This window comes from Chiloscyllium punctatum, chromosome 45, assembly GCF_047496795.1.
Source record: "Chiloscyllium punctatum isolate Juve2018m chromosome 45, sChiPun1.3, whole genome shotgun sequence".
NCBI lineage: Eukaryota > Metazoa > Chordata > Chondrichthyes > Orectolobiformes > Hemiscylliidae > Chiloscyllium > Chiloscyllium punctatum.
The window spans coordinates 47,596,528-47,617,930 of NC_092783.1; the positions used below are offsets into that span (position 1 = coordinate 47,596,528).

The following is a 21,403-nucleotide window of genomic DNA, read 5'->3' on the forward strand; positions in this document are numbered from 1 at the left end:
TCTCAGGATTACTTCAAGTCACACATGCCAGTGAGCATAGGAATAGAAAATCTGTGATTGATACATGGCTGGAGAACTGTTTTAGGAGGGAGAGCATCAGATTTTTGAGGCCTTGAGACTGGTTCTGGGTCAAATGGAACTTGTACAAGATGGCCGAGTTGTATCTTAGCAGGACTGGAACTAACATCCTCACATGGAGATTTGCTACTGCTGTCGGGTAGACTTTAGAACCAGATTGGCAGAGGATGGGAAATTGTTAAGCTCTCCAGCAATATCTTGCATTTGGATGTCAAAAGTGTTTGACAAATCTCATAGCCTTCTTTGAGAATTTGAGAGATGAGAAAACACAGTGAATGCAGTGTGTGTCAATTTTGGGAAAGTGTTTTTTTTTACATTCAAGGTAATACATGCAGGATGTTTAGAAAAGTTTGGAAATATGAAATGAGTAACATAATTGAACTATTATTTTAAAAATTAAGTAGCAGAGAGAACACTTTTCAATGTATTTGAAAGTGGGTTGTGCAATCTCAAAGTTCAGTTTTGAGATCACTTCTGAATCACTAAGTGTAACAATAATATAAATGGGGGTGTTAAAAATATGCACATGATCCCACAAAAAAAGGCAGTGGAAATCACTGTCATAGCTGTCCCTTAAAATCACAGCCAGATCTGGTGTCCTACGTCTTGTAGTTCCCCTTACCAACATCCTGTCATCTTAGAGTACTGAAGGCAATGTTCAAGTTTCTACTGAAGTGCTGGTTCTCAACTTCCACCTTTCTTTAGGCTCCCTACAGTGTGGAAGCTGGCCCTTCAGCCCAACCAGTCCACACCGACCCTCCAAAGAGTATACCACCCAGACCCATTTCCCTCTGACTAATGCACCTAACACTATGGACAATTTAGCATAGCCAATTCACCTGACCTGCACATCTTTGGATTGTGGGAGGGGACCGGAGGAAACTCACGCAGACACAGGGAGAATGGGAAAACTCCACACGCAGAGTTGCCCAAGTCTGGAATCAAACCTGGAACCCTGGTGCTGTGAGGCTGCAGTGCTAACCACTGAGCCACCGCGCCGTCCAACTGTGTCAGCGGTTTTTGCCACCCTGGCTTTCATCAGTTGGGGATACTTTTTGTTGAAGGTGGCTGTGGAGAGGAAGATGTTCTAAAGGAATCAAGTTCTAAGATTATAAATCAATGCTGCCATTCAATTATCCCAGTGAAAATTGAAAGGTGGAGCTAATTCTTTACAAGATTAAAGAAAGATGCTAAATAATGTTGAGGTGGGATAGTGGGCTGAAAGATCACAATTCAATCTCAGTAAGTGCAATGTGATAGATTCCAATCTAGAAAGCTGCAATTATACAGTGAAGAAAAGCAGAGGATTGGGGATGTAGATTCACAGAATATTAAAGGCAATACGTGCACCAGGCTACACTCCTGCCACTGCTCAGTCAATATGTATATACACATCGCTCACTATTTCATAATGCCAGTCAAAGAGTGAACAAACCACATGACCAAGTGAATAATTCTTGGTTGAAGAGCCTTTTTATCATAAGCATTGCTAATAACACAATTTCTTGTGCCAATGACTTTTCTCCCTGGCTTTGTTGCACTGGAGATTCACCTTTAATTCTTGAAGACATCAGGGCAATCCTGGAGGGTTGGCAAATGGCAGCCTCACTGCTTCCTCAGATAGTTGCAACAGAGCCCATTACATTATTTTAGAAACAAGAGTGTTTACCTGGCACCCAGGCAAACCTCCCTGACTCATTTACCCACCAGCTAAAATACATTATCTGGTTGCTGTCTGTTTGAGGATCTTGGGTGTATTTAAAATAATCACTATTATGTGCATAGAAATGGTGACTCTTTTAAATTAGGTTACTTACAGTGTGGAAACAGGCCCTTCGGCCCAACAAGTCCACACCAACCCGCCAAAGAGCAACCTACCCAGACCCATTCCCCTATATTTACCCCTTCACCTAACTCTACAGGCAATTTAGCATGGCCGATTTATCTAACCTGCACATCTTTGGACTGTGGGAGGAAACCAGAGCACCCAGAATAAAACCACACAGACACTGGGAGAATGTGAAAACTCCACATAGACAGTTGCCTAAGGTGGGAATTGAACCCGGGTCTCTGGCGCTATGAGGCAGCAGTGCCTCACTGTGCCGCCCAAATAAAAAAAAAATCTTTTTTGTGGCCAGGAATTATTCACCCATACTTTGTTTTCCTTGAGAAGGTGGTGGTAAGGTGCCCTCTGTGCTGTAGATAGACCCACAAAGCCCTTGGGGGAGGGATTTTGACCTGGCAACAATGAAGGAACAGTGATATATTTCCAAATTAGGTTGGTGAGTGGCTTGGAGGGGAACTTGCATGGGGTGGTGTTCCCATATATCTACTGCCTTTGACCTTCTTGATGGAAGTGGCTTTGGCTTTTGGAGGTGCTGTCTAAGGCTCTTTGATGAATTTCTGCAGAGCATCTTGTAGGTAGTTCACACATTGCTGCTACTGACCATTGGTGTTGGAAGGACCTGAAGTTTGTGGATGTGATGCCAATCAAGTTGACTACTTTGTCTTGGATGGTGTTGTTGGACCTGCACCCATCCAGGCAAGTGGGAAGTAGTCCAACACACTCCTGACTTGTGGCTTGTAGATGGACAGGTTTTGGGGACTCAGGAGGTTAGTTCATCGCCACAGTATTCCTAGCCTGAGACTTGCTGTTGTAGCAATTATATTTATATAGTGAATCCAGTTGAGTTTTTGGTCAATGTTAGCCCCCAGGATGTTGATAGTGGTGGATTCAGTGATGGTAACATAACTGAATGTCAAGAGACAGTGGTTAGATTGTCTCTTATGACTCAGGGTCATTGTCTGGCATTTATGTGGCACAAATATTACTTGAAACTTGTCAGCCCAAGTCTGGATATTGTCCTGATCCTGCTGCATTTGTAAATGGATTGCTTCAGTATCTGAGAAGTCACAAATGGTGCTGAACATGGTGCAATCATGAATGAACATCTCACTCCTGACTTTATGATGGAAAGAAGGACACTGAAGCAGCTGAAGATGGCTGAGTCTACTACATTACCCTGAGAAACCCCTGCAGAGATGTCCTGGAGCTGAGATAACTGATCCCCAACAATCACAACCATTTTCCTATGTACCAAGTATGACTCCAACCAGCAGAGAGTATGCCCCAAACACCAAATGATCCCTTGCTCCTTGATGCCACACGTGGTCAAGGCCTTGATATCAAGGGCTGTCCCTCTCCCCTCACCTCTGGAATTCAGCTCTTTTGTCCATGTTTGAACCAAGGCTGTAATGAGGTCAAGAGCTGGGTAGCCCTGGCAGAATCTGGACTGGACATCACTGTGCAGGTTATTGCTGAGCAGGTGCTGCATCATAGTACTGTTGATGACACCGTCCTTCATGTAGATTGAGAGTAGACTGGGATGGTCTTGAAAAGACCACTTTAAAGGATTAAGAGATATTACTGGGAAGCATTATTCATTCTTCAGTTGAAGCATCGAGATATTCATCTTTTTCATGGCTTTCCAAAATGTATAACGATCTGGATATTATTGCTCTACCCTGTCTTTCCTGAATAATACAACTGAGTGATTTGCTGGACTACTTCACAAGCAATTACGAATTAACTACATTGAGACTGGAGACATATATGGAGGCTAGGATGCTAAGTCTCCTTCCCTTAAAGAATCTGACTGAAAACAATTAGATTTCTATGACAAACAACACTTCATTCCTCATCTTTTATAAGCGAATTCAAATTATGCTGGAATTTGAACTCTCATTCTCGAGATTGTTAATTCAGCAACCATGTGAGGAAAAACGTACTCAAGCTTCCTCACCTCGTAATAAGCCCAGTAGCCAGGATCTCTTGTATAGATACCAGCTGGGCCTGGTCCAACTGTAGGGGCACCACCACTGTTATTGGCGGAACTCTTAAGCATGAAAGTTCGTCCATATGTTGGGAATCCAATTATCAGTTTTTCTGCCGGTAAACCATTTTCTCTCCAGTATTTGGCAGCAAATTCCTACAGCAGAAGCAATAAGAAAAATGAGCTAATCGCATTTGGGGATTTCCTGCTACTTATTGTCATTTGATTCTCTGTAAATGATTACTTGTGTGCCATCTGCAAAACAGCCTAATGTAGAAAGATCTTGGGAACATAGTGATGCGATTACATTAAAATATTCTTGAATATATCAGCTTCGCTGGTATCAGTTTATGCTATTGATCGACAGACAAATTTATTTAATATTAAATGAACAGACAAAATACCCTGTGACCACTTTCTATTTACCTTAGTTAAAAAATCTCCAAGCTGTCTTTCTGAATATCAAAACAATGAAGATGTTTCTGCCATGTTATGATCTATGAAACCTGTAAGTTAATATCACACATTGCAAAATGTTACATTACAATCAATCTCTGCTGACTCTAAGCTACTGCCCATGTATGGGGTTTGTGCTTTCTCCTCTCCTAAGTAATTGAGGGCAGTTTCTAGGACACCAATTGCTACACAGCAATGTGATTGGAGAACCAGACCCATTTTCTGGCTGACCTTTCATAAGCAAATGTCAGCAGAAAACACAATTCCTATTGGCAGCTTGCCCACTGAGATGGAAATGAACCATTTCTGTAAGATTCTGCAGAGATGTAAAGGAGAGAGGAAGAGGAATTGTGGCCAATCAGAAGTTGTACATTGTGGATCTGAAGGAGGCAATAAGAATACTAATATAACTTTCAAGGTCTTGTTTCAGCAGTTCAGTGGAAATGCTGATGAAGTAAGCTGAAGACAGGATCTATGCCTTAGATGGTCAGTACATACCAAAAAAGGTGGTGCACATTAGTGAGAGCAACATTTGCACTGAGATCTGGATACAGTGCAGAACGATGTTTCATCTCTTCAGGAGTGCTACAGTAAGACATCCCTTCAAATCACTCAAATCTCTACAAAACCCTGAAAAAGACAACCATCATCTTACATAACACCAACTAAACTGTTTTGTTCATCATGGGATGAGGGTGTCCAGCATTTGTTACCCATTGTTATGGTTCTGTACGCCGAGCTGGGAATCTGTGTTGCAGACATTTTGTCCCCTGTCTAGGTGACATCCTCAGTGCTTGGGAGCCTCCTGTGAAGCGCTTCTGTGATCTTTCCTCCAGCATTTATAGTGGTTTGTCTCTGCCGCTTCCAGTTGTCAGTTCCAGCTGTCCGCTGCAGTGGCCGGTATATTGGGTCCAGGTTGATGTGCTTGTTGATAGAATCTGTGGATGAGTGCCATGCCTCTAGGAATTCCCTGGCTGTTCTCTGTTTGGCTTGTCCTATAATAGTAGTGTTGTCCCAGTCGAACTGATGTAACTTGTCATCCACGTGTGTGGCTACTAAGGATAGCTGGTCGTTCGTTTCGTGGCTAGTTAGTGTTCATGGATACGGATCGTTAGCTGTCTTCCTGTTTGTCCTATGTAGTGTTTTGTGCAGTCCTTGCATGGGATTTTGTATACTATGTTGGTTTTGCTCATACTGGGTATCGGGTCCTTCATTCTGGTGAGTTGTCGTCTGAGAGTGGCTGTTGGTTTGTGTGCTGTTATGAGTCCTAGTGGTCGCAGCAGTCTGGCTGTCAGTTCAGAAATGCTCTTGATGTATAGTAGTGTGGCTAGTCCTTTGGGTTGTGGCATGTCCTCGTTCCGTTGTCTCTCCCTTAGGCATCTGTTGATGAAATTGCGGGGGTATCCATTTTTGGTGAACACATTGTAGAGGTGTTCTTCTTCCTCTTTTTGCAGTTCTGGTGTACTGCTGTGTGTTTTGGCCCTTTTGAACAGTGTCTTGATGCAACTTCTTTTGTGTGTGTTGGGGTGGTTGCTTTCGTAGTTCAGGACTTGGTCTGTGTGTGTGACTTTCCTGTATACCTTTGTGGTGAATTCTCCGTTCGGTGTTCTCTGTACCATCACGTCTAGGAATGGGAGTTGGTTGTCCTTTTCTTCCTCTCTAACGTGGACTAGCCACGTTACCATACATCAAGAACATTTCAGAACTGACGGCCAGATTACTACGATCACTAGGACTCATAACAGCACACAAACCAACAGCCACTCTCAGACAACAACTCACCAGGACAAAGGGCCCGATACCCAGCATGAGCAATACCAATGTAGTGTACAAAATCCCATGCAAGGACTGCACAAAACACTACATAGGACAAACAGGAAGACAGCTAATGATCGGGATCCATGAACACCAACTAGCCACGAAATGACACGACCAGCTATCCTTAGTAGCCACACACACAGATGACAAGCAACATGAGTTTGACTGGGACAACACTACTATTATAGGACAAGCCAAACAGAGAACAGCCAGGGAATTCCTAGAGGCATGCCACTTATCCACAGATTCTATCAACAAACACTTCGACCTGGACCCAATATACCGACCACTGCAGCGGACAGTTGGAACTGACAACCGGAAGTGGCAGAGACAAACAACTATAAATGCCGGAGGAAAGATCACAGAAGTGCTTCAATTGAGGCTCCCAAGCACTGAGGATGTCACCTAGACGGGGATGAAACGTCTGCAACACAAATTCCCAGCTCGGCGAACAGAACCACAACAATGAGCACCCAAGCTACAAATCTTCTCACAAATTTGTTACCCATCCCTAATTGCTCAGGCATATTCACTCACTCACTCTCTTCAACAAACCCAATCTTCAGTTTTTTTCAGTACCAAAGGACCTCCTATCCTTAGCTCTCCAGTTTCAACTGCCCTTTTGCCTGCTATCTCTAACTATAATGAGCCCACTCTCTGGCCACTACTTGCTAATCCAAGGAAAAGCACTGTTAGCTGACTGTTTCACATATGGACCAAGTTTTACCTTCACTTGATTTGACTCTGAAGTTAGGGTCCCAAAGACCATGAAGAAACTCCTGTTCCAAATTGCAATCTGCAGCTCAGTTTGCTCACTCCCATTTTCATACAGATTAACAATTATGAGCATATCAAGAGCCCTCAATTGAATCCCCCACACCTTTCTCCTCCATATTTCAACATTTGGGTGGAAACCTTTAGACTAAAGAGTTTTTTAATGTAGGTTGAGGGGCAAGGTCATTGGGTGGAGTTAGGAGTGTCATTGAGTGTCTCAAACTAAGATTAGAACAGAGTTGAGGTTAAGGTCCAGCCAGGAAAGGTGATGTATCTGGAGTGTCAGTTTGAGGACGTCAGGTTCAGCAGATTCTGATCAGGTAAAGGTTAGAAGGTTGGGTGGAGTGTTGGTTTCAGCAGAATCTGATTTGTTTGGTGAGGCAATGGTTCCAGGAAGAGGGTTGGTGTCAGATCTGTGGTGTAGCTATGGAGGATGTCAATGATGAGTCAGGGGGTGTATTTAATAGAAAAGGAGTAGATTTTTAATTCTCTAACTTCATCTGAGTAATTATTAACCTTAGGTGAATCAGAATCCTCTGAATTCTCCAACTTTATTGACTTTCTCAGAGTTCCAGATGCAGCTAAAGTGGAAAATTCAACTTTCCAGGCAATGGAGCCAGCTGTGGAGCTAGCATGCAACTTCACTCCACACATTGAAGAAGCATGTACATGTGTGGTTGTTATTTTAAAAATTTCTAATCAACCCATTCAGGGATGTTATTACCCACCTTTTAGAGGTGGGACATGGACACAGTCCTCTGGTTCAGAGGTTCTCTCATAAATACAACCTATAAAGTGTGTACGTCAGGTTATTTCAGAATCACCTTTTTGAGCAAAAGGTTCCTCTAAGATCCAAACTCAGGATTTCCCATTTACAAGGCAGGTACTTTAACCCATTAAGCCACAGCATCATTTCAGCATATCTGTTAGCTCTTTTAAAAAAGGTGAGCAATTAATGCCTTCCTTTGTCTTTCTTTGTGGCCCTGTAACTTTATGGAATGATGTCTAAGAATTGTTATTAGCTAGGTGTACAAAATCTAGCCCTTGCTGCCAGGCTGTTAAGCTTTCACTAGTCATACAAGAACAAACATTGGGGAGAATATTCAACTGATATTTAAAAACCAACTACAGTATATGAGGTGTTGTTGATGATGGCACGCTAGTTCAACATCTTTAGATGGATTTGTGAACCTGTTATCACTGTATCAAAGAATCCGTAGGGAGACATGGGTGTAGCCCGCAACATCCTGGCCCTAAGGAATCCTGCCATCTACATAAACCCAATCCAATTCAGTTTATCAATCACTTGTCCACCAGTTCATCCACTATTGTGGTCAGCATCAAAAGAAATTTCTCGCCATGTCTGTACACAAGTAAACAGCATGCTGACCAATTGAACAGCGAAAATGAAGTAACAAAGTGACCAGAAGTGTTTCTTTGAAACAATACATCTCAAGCCAACATTGTGTCCAGGCTATAATGCACACTTCTGAGGTTTGAAGTCCGCTATCATAAATCAATTCGAACAAACCAATGGATAATCCAGGAGGCAAAATTTAATTTGACTGTAATTCATCATTCACTGATTTTTTTGATTTGTTTTTTCCATCAGAGTTCAAGAAGAAACATCTTTTCCAATCTTTTTTAAAGAAGCCAATGTTCCAGCAGTTGTAAGTTAAATCTGTCTGTGTTGCCATTTTTGAATACAAGCTCAATGTGAAATTAATATATGCGTACCATGTTGAAAAATGTAGATTCACGCTGCTTTGGAATGGCATGAAACAAGGGATTGTTATGTGTAGCGAATGTGTTCCAGGCACTCTGAAAATCATATGTCATCACATGGATTGAATCCAGGTAGCTGGAGAAATAAAAATGCAGTAAATTAAATTATGAATAACCAATGATAAATTGGAAATTTTTGGATTATGTGTATTCAGTTCAGTTACAAAACATTCCCAATTGCTTGCCTCACTATTTTAGCACTAGTTCATTTTTTCTTTTAAAATATAGTCAAGATCCCCATAGCAACGGAAGTTTGATCCTATTAATACTTAGTAGAAGGGTTATGCAACAACTTTGACCTTGGAATGTGAATAGCCCCAAGAAATTTCCAGTTGGAAACTACCCCATAATAGATTAAGACTCCAATTTCCCAGTTAAATTAAGGAAAGATGTTCTGTACAATCTTCCCCATGTATTATGCCATTGTATTACATTAAAATAATGACCACAATCCAAGCTAGGGAGAAAGTGCTCAAGGCCACGTAAGGTGCTTTAAAAATCCACAACCCGTAAAGACATTGCTGCACACAGGAAGTGATTGGATACAGGAAGATATGTGGAAAATTCATCAGCTGAACTGGTGAGGAGCTCTTGATTGTGGAATTTCACTGAGCAACAAGTGTTGTGGTTATATACTATACTTAGGGAGTTAAATGTTACCACATAAAGTGGAAAGTGTTTACAAGGTTTGTTCCATGATGCTGATACCTAATTTACAGGGAAAATACACTACAGGGTCATAGAATCTTAGAAATCTACAGCACACAAAAGGCCCTTTAGCTCATCAGGCCTGCACCAGTCAAAAACAACCACCTAACTATTCTAATCCCCTTTTTTGATCCTTTTTTTTGAGATCTTTACATTTAGTGCATTAATAAAATCCTAGCTTGTCATGTCTGGCTTGCTGTTTGTGTTCATCGCTTCATCATTTCAATCTTGGTTATCACAGATCCCCTACTGTTTTGTGAAGCAGACCATTTGACCCATTGAGTCCATACCACCCCTCTGAACAGTATTCCACTCAGACACTTACCCTTTTCCTGTAACCAGTGGGTAATCCAACTAGCCTGCATATCCCTGGACACTATGGGTAATTTAGCATGGTCCCCACTTAACCTGCACATCTTTGGACTGTGGGAGGAAATCGGAGAACCTGGAGGGAACCCACACAGACATGGAGAATGTGCAAACTCCATACAGTCGCCTGAGGTTGGTATCAAACCCGGGTTGCTGATGCTATGAGGTTGTGCTCCTAACCACTGAGTCATTGAGCCAATTGGTTGGTTATATCCAAACTGTTGGCAATGTCTCGTTCCCAATTTTTCTCAATGAAATAACAGTTTTGCCCAATCTCGACTTAATCTCAACCATCCAGGATTTCAAGAGTACATGGAGTTGATCCAGACTGCCATTTGACATCCAACTGTAAAATTTGCAAGCAGATATTTATGTGCTGAAATAATTAATACTTACTGACCAACTTTCTTCACCTCAAAACCAGCATCAATTTTAGCCTTACTAGCAGGCAATGCAGCTGCGAGTAAAAGTCTGGGTCTTTTGGTGCGTTTTGATTCTGTGTGTAAGTTTTGTCTCAATTCCTGGAAGAAAGATCAAATCTTAGTGTAGAAAAGTAGTGTTCCATAACTGTCAATGCAAACAGGCTATAGCAGAGTCACTTACAGTCACGTGATTTTCTATATCAACAAGGTAACTTGTTAAATCATTGAATGTAAAAATATTGAAGGCAGACACAAATTATGGTAGCACTGTATTAGAAATAGTACAACCCATTAAAAAAGGCTGTGAAACAGACCTTTTCTGAACTTGTCTGAAACATGTCAAAATTCAATGAAAATCTTGATATAACAATTTGCTGAAAACATCAATTTTTTTCACCCTGCAGCCATTAAATTCACAATCTTTGCTCTGTTTAGTGAATACTGCTAAAATTCTCAGCCTAAGATTGGAGCAAAACTCAGCCATTGGTCCCTCAAACCTGTTCTGACATTTGTTAAGGTAATGGCTATTCTAACTGCAACGGTGACTTTATGTTAATTACTACACCAAGATAACCATTTGTCTGGATGAGTGCAATCCCCACAACACTCAAGAAAATGAATACCATCCAAGACAATTAATTGGCATCCCATCTGCCACCTTCAACATTCACTCCCTCAGCCACTGATACACAGTGGTAATTGTGGTACCATCTGGAAGGTGCATTTCAACAACTCAATAAGTCTCCTAAAACTCTATCACCTAGAAAGATAAGAGCAGCAAATGGACAGGAATATTGCAAATTCCCTTAGAAATCACACACCACCCTGACTTGGAACTGTATTGCTGATCTTTCACTGTTACTGGGCCAACGTTTTGGAACTCCCTTGCTAATAACACTGTGCTACACTGCAATAGCACTCCCAACGCTCCAAGGACTGCAATTGTTTAAGAAAACAGTTCAGCAACACTGTCTTCAGGGTAAGTGGTGACAGACAACAACAGTGTCTCAGTATCTAAATGCTGTCTCAGCCAGCGATGCACACATCCCATGAACAAATAGAGAGAAATCTTTCAGCCTTTGCTTCTCAAAAATCCATCTCTGTCTTAAAAATATTTAAAGGCTCTGTTTCCGCTGCCTTTTGAGGAAGAGTTTCAAAGGCTCGTGACTCTCTGTATTTACATCGCTGAGTTTAATGGGTGACCTTTTGTTTTGAAACAGTGACCCGTAGTTCTAGAGTTAAGGTGAGATTATAAGTCAGTTGGATGGCCTGACTTAAGGCATTGTGTTATGTGCCCAGGGACCAGGGTTTGAAAGGGCTATAAATCCACAACCCGTAAAGACATTGCTGCACACAGGAAGTGATTGGATACAGGAAGATATGTGGAAAATTCATCAGCTGAACTGGTGAGGAGCTCTTGATTGTGGAATTTCACTGAGCAACAAGTGTTGTGGTTATATACTATACTTAGGGAGTTAAATGTTACCACATAAAGTGGAAAGTGTTTACAAGGTTTGTTCCATGATGCTGATACCTAATTTACAGGGAAAATACACTACAGGGTCATAGAATCTTAGAAATCTACAGCACACAAAAGGCCCTTTAGCTCATCAGGCCTGCACCAGTCAAAAATAACCACCTAACTATTCTAATCCCCTTTTCCAGCACTTGGTCCATGACCTTTAACACCTTGGCACATCTAAATACTTCTTAAATGTTATGAGGGTTTCTGCCTCTACTACCCCTTCAGGTAGTGAGTTCCAGACTCCCACTTCCCACTGGATGAAAAAGGTGTATCCTCCCATGTCCTCTTAATCTTCTGCTCATTATCTTAAATCAATGCTCCCCAGTCAATGATGCCTCCATCATCTTGTCTACCCTATCTACGTTCCTCAAATGTTTATACATCCCAATGGCTTTGCTCCAAGGGAAGCAACCACAGTCTATCCAATCTCTCTCTTCACAATGAAATTCTCCAGCCTCGGCAACATTCTGGTAAATCTCTTCTGCACCCTCTCCAGGGCAGTCATATCCCCCCCATAATGTGGATTCCAGAACTGCACACAATACTCTAGTTATGACCTAATCAATGTTTTATATGGTTTCAGCATGACCTCTCTACTCTTAAACTCTATGCCTCAACTAATAAAGGCAAGTATATCATATGCCTTCCTAACCATTTTATGCACCTGTGCTGATACATTGTAGGACTGGTGGACATGCATACCAAAGCTCCTTTGATTCTTGGTGCTTCCCGGGTCCTTCCATTTCTCATGTATTCCCGTGCCTGGTTTGTCCTGTCCTAGTGTATCACCTCACATTTATCTGGATTGAAGGGTAGCGAGACCACTCCCGCAATCAGATCTTACAATAGCAACAGCATTACTTCAAGATATATAAATTGCAGACATTTCTATTGTTCTGTTTAGTTGGCATTTTGCCTGGGTTGTGAGGTAAGATGCTAACTCCACATCGGGAGCTTCTATGTAATTCAAAATCTGATTATAATCACAACTGATTTGCTTATTGATGAGATTATTGAGAAAATTTGTAGCTCAAATTGAGGTTCTGGTTGTAAGTTTGCTTGCTGAGTTGGAAGGTCAAGCTGGAAGGTTCAGCTCAGTGAGCAAACTTACAGCCAGAGAATCTGATATTTGCAAAATTGACAAATAAAATCTGCGCAAAGGAAGTTTGATGACTGACATGGCTCCTGAACATTTCCATGAACTGCTTTAAGTCATGATGAGATTTAAACTAACTCTACAGATGGGTAAAACAAATGAGTAGTACATTCTAGAACTAAAACCACCACTGTCCTTCAAGTGTGACGTGAGATGCCTATATAGTTCATTGCTCAAAACACTTGTCAACTATTTGCTCAGATCACATTACCCACACTTTACATAAAAGGTCATACAATATCTCACTTTGAAAGACTACATTTTTAAATAGCAGATGCATTTTAGCGGTTTGCGCTAAAGTATTGAGTGAGAGTCTGAGGTATAATAGTCATAGCAACACCATGCAGTTACATTTTCAAGTCACACAGAATGATGTGAGTTTTGAGAAGATTTGTAGCTCAAGTTGAGGTGCTGGATATAAGCTTGCTCGCTGAGCTAGAAGGCTTGTTTTCAGACATTTTGTCACCAGACTAGATAACATCAGTGAGCCTCTGATGAAGCACTGGTGTTATGACCCACTTTCTATTTGTGTTTAGGTTTCCTTGGGTTGGTGATGTCATTACCTGTGGTGATGTTATTTCCTGCTCTTTTTTTCAAGGGGGTGATAAATCGGGTCCAAGTCGATGTGTTTGTTGATAGAGTTCTGGTTAGAAAGCCATGCTTCTAGGGATTCTCGTGCCTGCCTCTGTTTGGCTTGTCTTAGGATTTAAGTGTTGTCCCAGCTGAAGTGGTGTCCTTCCTCATCTGTATGTAAGGATACTAGCGAGAGTGGGTCATGTCTTTTTGCGGCTAGTTGATGTTCATGAATCCTGGTGCTGCTTTTCTGCCTGTCCAATGTAGTGTTTGTTACAGTTCTTGCAAGGTATTTTGTAAATGATGCCTGTTTTGCTTGTTGTCTGTATAGGGTCTTTCAAATTCATTAGCTGCTGTTTATGTGTGGTGGTGGGTTTGTGGGCTACCACGATGCCAAGAGATCTGAGTAGTCTGGCAGTCATTTCCGAAATGTCTTTGAAGTAGGGGAAAGTGGCTAGGGATTCTGGGTGTGTTTTGTCTGCTTGTTTGGTTTTGTGGTTGAGAATGACATGTTGTTGATTTGAATCACTTTGAATATAGTTGCAACATTAGAAATGTCTGCAATTTATATATCTTCAAGTAACACTTGCAAATAAAAATGAATACAAATAGATCTATGTTTAGGATCTATTCATGGGATGCGGGTGTGGCTGGCTTATTTCCTGCTCTTCATTGCCCTTGAGAAGGTGGTGAGATCCTTTCCTGGATATTTCAGGATCTTGGCCCAGTGACAGTAAGGGACTGGCAATGTAATTCCAAGTAAAGATGGTGAGCAGCTTGGAGGGGAACTTGCATTGTCCTTCTCGTTGGTAGAGGTTGCAGGTTGTTCTTGTGCATCTTGAACATGGTAACACAATCATAGGAGCATAGAATCGCTATAGTGTGAATAGAGGCCATTAAACCCATCAACTTTTCCCGACCCTCCGTAGAGTGTCCCATACACACTCACCCTATCCCTGTAACCCTGCATTTCCCATGGCTAGTCCATATAACCTGCACATCCCTGGACACTATATAGCAATTTAGCGTGGTCAGTCCACCTAATCTGCACATCTTTGGACTTTGGGAGAAAACTGGAACATCTGCTGCTACAATGCATCAGTGGAGACAGTGAATGTTGAAGTTAGTGGATGGGATGCCACTCAAATGGACTGTTTGTCCTGAATGGTGTCAGGTTTTAAGTCGTCAGGACCTGAGTTATTCACCATAGGGTGTTCAGTGATTGTACTATCACTGAATGTCAAGGTGTGAGCTTCAATCCTCTCTTGTTGGATATGGTCATTGCTGGCATTTGTGTGGCAATGTTACTTGACACTTATCATGCCAAGCCTGAATATTGTCTAAGCCTTGCTGCAAATTGACACGGGTTGCTTAAATATCCAAGGAGTCATGGATCATGCTGAATATTGCAGCCTGTTTATTAGTAGCGGTACGACAAAGCAACTCCAGGCAATAATGTTGAAGTTCCTCACCCAGTGTACATTATATTTTTGCCAACCTCAGTACATTCTCCAGGTGATGTTCAACACTGAGGAGTACTGATTCATAACTGAGCCATGTCAGTAGGTGGTAATCAGTAGGAGGTTTCCTTGCCCATGTTTGACCTGATATCATGAGACATCTTAAGGTCCAGAGTCAATGCTGAAGACGATGAGGGCAACTCCCTCCTGACTGTATACAGTTACATCACCACTTTTGGTCTGTTCCACTGATAGCACAGATGCAGAGATGGTGACGATGTTGACTGGGACACTGTGAGGTATGACTTCATGAGAATGAATATGTCAGGCCGTAGCATTACTAGTCTCTGGAACAGCTCTCCCCATTTGGTACAAGCTCCGAGATGTTTGTAAGGAGAACTTTGCAAGGTTGACAGCACTGTGTGTGCCTGTGTTGTTTCTGGTGTCTTGGTAGATGGTCCATCCTTGGTTGGGTGATTGTCCAGTTTCACTCCATTTATGAAACTTTATAGAGAGTAACTATGACTGAATGGCTTGCTAGGTCACTGAAGACGGCACTTAAGAATCAACCACATCACTGTGGAACTGGAGTCACATGTAATGCAGAACCAATGTGTTTTACAAATTTTTTTTCTTGAAGGACATTAGTGAAACATCAAGGTTTTTTTGATGGTATGTGGTTCCCATTAGATCACATTTAATCAATATTTATTAGCTGAATTCAAATTTCATGGGGATTTAACACCCATCTCCAGAACATAACTCTGTGTCTCTGGGTTACTCGTCCAATGACAAAAGCACGATACCATAATATCTCCCCAGTGTAGACTCTCATTATTACCAATGGCCTAGTGTGTAGTTAGTTGATCTTAGTTGGCTTCATGGGAAAGGAAGCTGAAAAAGTAGCTAAGGTTCCTAGTCCCATCAATTTGCAATAACGTTACTTAAATATGTGCATGCATCTGTGAATATACATATGTTTGTGTATGTTACAATTCTTGAAGAGTATGGAATGATGTTGTGTTGTAATATTCTATATAGTGGATACCCCTGCTCACATTGATTGATTGGACTTCCAAATAAAGCTTAGCCTTGGAAGGTGATGACATGCTACTGGTCTTATGGAATCGTGCAAAGTTTTATCTTGAGAAAATATAAAGCAAAGAATTTTTTTTGTTACTCACCTTAAGCAAAACTGTATACCTTTTCTTGTTATCAAATGGATTTCCCCTTGACCCTGGGTGGTCCCATACTAAGTCGAGACCATCAAAGTCATACTTCCTAACAAATTTGATCGCAGAGAAGATGAATGTTGCACGAGTTTTCTTAGTAGCAACTGTAGTGCTGAACCTGAAAGGAGGGAGAGAATGAATGAAATTTTTTCATTTTGTTCAATCATTTAATTTAAAAAATCATTTTTGTTAATATTCATAACATGATCTTAAATCAAAACTGCATGCGCGTAAAACATTAAAATTCTTTCAAAATTCCATTTTATATTTCACATGGTAAACACCTAGTTTTGAAGCATTTTATTTCATACAGAATATATAAAAACTGGTAAGCTATTTTAAACAAAATATCAGTGAGTGTTCTGGCAGATCATTTTACAAAACAATCTCAGGAGCCTTGAGGTACAAAAATTGTTTTTTGAGCCAACCCTGGAAGAGTCTACCTCAGAAATTATTCCGAGATAGCTCTTTAACTCAATGAGGATTCATCTGATATTTAGACATTGTAAGTCACATAGACAGTACATTACACTCATTCTGAAATGGTCTGTTTTAGACAAACACCTTGTCTTTTCCTCACATTCCAGAAGTGGTAGAGTGAGTGTTACATTTGGTCTAACCACTCCCTGTCCTCCCAGGTGCCATCCTATCTCCTCTCCGAAGCCTTTGTTTTGTTCTCATCTGTGATTAAACTCCATTGCTTTGTCTTTCTCAGTCTGGTGCAGGCCCATCCTCACTTTCCATTTCTAAATAGAACTCTGGGTTAATTCTGTGAAATTCAGTCTGTTTATCATGTCAGCACCCTGAGTGAATCTGCTTGCGTGAGATTGTTTGTTTCTTTTTAGTCTGACAACTTTTCTTTAATAAGAATAAATGAAAAATGAATCTGAAATGATTCTTGCTTACAAAGTTAACTGAAACTCTACCTCATTTTAATTTCAGTTTGAGATTGGTATGGGATTAAGCTATGCTAACTCACGTCACACCCAAAATGTCCCAACATGGGATAGAAATCACATCTAGTAGTATCCATATATAAATATGTCGAGGCTTGTAAGACCATAAGACATAGATGCAGAAGTAGGTCACGCAGCCCATGGTATCTGATCCATCGTTCTGAGATCATAGTTGATCTAATAATTCTCAACTCCACTTTCCTGCCTTTTCCCCAATGCTGGAACCTCATTCGATGAGGTCCAAGGCCCAATTGCCTCCTCTTAGGGAGGTGTTTGTTTATTGTTTACCACCCATTTGAAGTCTGAGAAAGAGAGAAAAGGAATTTCTACCCCCTTAACCTCAAAACTACTGAGGTCCATTGATTGCTATGATGTGGAGGTGCCGGTGTTGGACTGGGGTGGACAAAGTTTAAAAACCAGGTTATATTGTATCTTTAGTTACTTTGAAAATTGGACTTTCTGATTAAACACTTGGGCTTCTGGAAATTTACAGACAACTGATAGGCGTTGCAGTAGTTGGCATTAAATATAAGACGATCATAAATGGGAATTTCAAGAGACAACTCTTAACACATAGGGGAGTAAAACTGTGGAACTCACTACCACAAGAAATAGTTGAGGTGATTACGTATTTATGGGTAAGCTAGGTAATGAGTTGATGGAGAAAGGAATAGAACAATGTGGTGATTGAGTTAATGCAAATAGGTGGGAGATAGACAAACATTGGCATTGACCATTTAGGCCGAATGCCTTATTTCTGTGCTGTGAATATATGGAAATATTTAGTGGTTGATAAATTTACAGAAAGGACAGCATCAGCATTCTTTATTGAAAATAATTTGCTCTTGGAATGTGAACAGTTCCAGTAGGCCACCACCTTTTGCTAAATCTAAATACTTTTTGAATTTCAGTAGTTCATGAATTATAGTACCTGGTAATCTCAAAATTCCACAATCTTAACCCAGTAACAATGAATGAATGGTGCTAAATTTATGATCAGGTTGGCATGACACTTAGATAATTTGGTGTTCCAATGACATTGCTGCTTTTGTCTATCATAGTGGCAAGCACCAATGAGAAAGGACAGAGCTATTGTCGGGGATTGTACTGCTGAATACCTTAAATTTCTCCTTGACTTAATGTTGGCTGACCTGACAGTAGAGGGAAGGTTATTGATTAAGCAGGTGAAGATGTAATTTCCTTTAGAAATTCCTGGAGGACTATCGTCAAGTTGCAATGGTAGGACTCTATCAGTCATCAGTAACTTGCCTTGCAGCAGATAGGACTCTTGCTGTTTGAGAGGTTTCCTCTTGATCCTCAAATTTCATTTCTGCTCGAATTCTTTGGTGTAATTCTAAGTCAAATGGTTCCTTTACGTCAAAGGTAGATATTTTCACCTCTAGTCTAAGGTATCTATACCTGTTTCAAAGTTGTTATTAGATCAGGGGCTGTGTCATTCTGGCTGAACATGAACATCATTGAACAGGTCATTGGAGAGCAACTGTCACTACTGAGAGAAATTGGTCAGATATGATTTATCCTGTTTTTCTCAGACAGGATGTTTCTACACCTTCTCTCACATTTCCCCGTGGATGCCATTATCATTGTTTTCGAGAGCTACTCAGATTGGGGCCAGGTCTTTATCTGGGGTGTAGAAACATTTCATAGCTAGTACTGTGTTCAAAGCACTCAGCTACTTATTAAACATCATTCAGATGTCGGTAGACATTCACCTGCATCACGTTTCAGGACCTTAGGATGAGACAGATTAATTTATTCACTCAACACTTCTGGTTGAGAAGACCATAAAGCACTTCAGTCTCATTTTTTTTCTCTGTTGTGAGACTGAAAATATAGATGTTTATAGATCTGCTCTCATTCATTTCTTAGCTGTCTGCTGCCATTCGAACCTGGACATGGTCAGGCTTAGGAGATTCTATAAGTTGTGGAATGACTTGGCTCTATGTATAGCATGCTGCTTTGGGCAAATTTATTATTAAAGCTTTACTGGTTGGTATCTAATTTCTAAAGGAAATTACATCTTCACCTGCTTAATCAATTACCTTACCTCTACTGTCAGGTCAGCCAACATTAAGTTGGTATAAGGTCAATCTGGAGCCCCTCCTTGCATATCATTCCACATTTAGCATTGAAGAAGCTCTCAGTTTGATGCTGGTTGAGGAGTGTGGGATGCATTAGGTCATGAGGTCATTAATTGTGGTAGGAATAATTCTATACTTTTACATGTACTATTTGTATTTAAAGAGCCAGATATCCCTCTTGGAATTGTAACTTTGCTGGAAAGCCTGAGAAAATGCCTTGTGTTTATATCTAAGCTATGTAGGAATGTCTGGGCACTACTCCACTTTTTGGTTAACCAGTAACTAACTAGCTAGGGGTTCAACATCCTGACTACCTGCCTTTTGTTTCATAAAGGTAGGTAGTCAGGATGATAATACATTTATTATTTTGTACCAATATGCAATGACAAATATTGATCAAAGTATGAATCTTTGCATTAGTCTTGCTCTGTTTGTTTAGAGTGTGAAATAAAGCAGCTTAGTAATTCATAAGGCTCAACTCTAGTGTTTACTCCATCTACGTTTACAGCCATTTATGGAGGAAAGGCATAAATTGTTTTGAGCAGATGAGCCAATGTGCCGAGGAGTGGCAGTTGGAGTTTAATTTAGATAAATGTGAGGTGCTGTGTTTTGGACAGGCAAATCAGAACAGGACTTAAACACTTAATAGTAAGGTCAGGGGAGTATTGCTGAACAAAGAGACCTTAGAGTGCAGGTTCATAGTTCCTTGAAAGTGGAATCACAAGTAGATAGGATAGTGAAGAATGCACTTGGTATGCTTTCCTTTATTGGTCAGTGCATTGAGTAGAAGAGTTGGGAGACCATGTTGTGGCTGTGCAGGATATTGGTTAGGCCACTTTTGGAATACAGTGTGCAACTCTGGTCTCCTGCAATACGAAGGAATTTATGAAACTTGAAAGGGTTCAGAAAAGGTTACAAGGATGTCGCCAGGGTTGGAGGATTTGAGCAAGACAGAGAGGTTGAATAGGCTAGGGCTGTTTTCCCTGGAATGCCAGAGGCTGAGGGGTGACCTTTCAGAGGTTTATAAAATCATGAGGGGCATGGTTAGGGTAAATAGACAAGGCATTTTCCCTGGAGTCAGGGAGTCCAAAACATGAGGGCATAGGTTTAAGGTGAGAAAGGAAAGATTTTAAAAGGGGCTTGAGGGGCAACATTTTCATGCAGAAGGTGGTGCATGTATGGAATGAGCTGTCAGAGGAAGTGGTGAAGGCTGCTCCAATTATAACATTTAAAAGGCATCTGGATGGGTATGTGAACTGGAAGGGTTTAGAGGGATAGGTGACAAATGGGACTTGATTAGGTTAGGAAATCTGGTCGACTTGGGCGAGTTGGACCAAAGGGCCTGTTTCTGTGCTGTACATCTCTATGATTCTATGTTCTGCATTTATTGTGCAAGTGAGCACAAATGTTTTTCTCTGGGTAAGAAACTCAGGTGATTTATAGATGCCACTGTCAAAACTAAAACTAAGAATGCTGAGTTTTCAGAGTGTAGTTTTCCTTTTATATCAAAGCAACCAAAGTGGAGAATAACATTTTATATTTAATCTAAATATGAGGCTTTATTCCCTTTCTGCTAGAAAGCTTGGAATTTTAAGCATTCCTAATGAACTAGATTTTCTCATCCCAACAATCTGAGTTATTTGCTCTTTAAGTCTGAATGTCAAACCAACCATTACTTGGCTCCATGGGGAAAAATGTATATTTCTATGTATAGTTCATTACCTGTTTATATCTGTGATAGACATTACCTTTGTGGATTAAATCCTCCAATAGCCAAGAGTGTCTTCAAATTAGGATTCCTGATGGAAAAAGCAAAACAATGCCTCATTTTAATGACAAATATATATTGAATATCACAATTTTGGAAGCTCATGCCATCAGTGAAAGACAGTTCAGAAATATCAGAAAAGCTTTCCCTTTGTGGGTAATGTATTCTTAATTTCCTACTTAATTCCTGTAACAGAAAGTATACACATTCTGAATCAATAGTTCTCAATAATTTACTTGTATGTGTGTTATATTTCACTGTTCTGTAAACTACCAATCAGTCATTGCACCTCATATATTTTACTGCAACATATGTATGGTTCATGGGAACAGAAGTAGTACTTTCAGTCCCTTGAGCCTGTTCTACCATGCAATGACATCATGGCTGA

General features: G+C 40.7%; 1 protein-coding gene across 1 annotated transcript in view; it reads right to left on the reverse strand.

Moving 5' to 3' along the window:
* The window catches only part of LOC140467370 (acidic mammalian chitinase-like), a 51,108-nt gene that overhangs the window by 21,594 nt on the left and 8,111 nt on the right, over positions 1–21,403 (reverse strand). The window contains exons 4-8 of the mRNA XM_072563682.1: positions 20,996–21,046; positions 16,142–16,307; positions 10,218–10,342; positions 8,697–8,820; positions 3,882–4,067 (exon numbers count right to left, since the gene is read on the reverse strand). Of these exons, the coding sequence (XP_072419783.1) occupies positions 3,882–4,067; positions 8,697–8,820; positions 10,218–10,342; positions 16,142–16,307; positions 20,996–21,046 (652 nt within the window). The remainder of the gene's footprint in view (positions 1–3,881; positions 4,068–8,696; positions 8,821–10,217; positions 10,343–16,141; positions 16,308–20,995; positions 21,047–21,403) is intronic.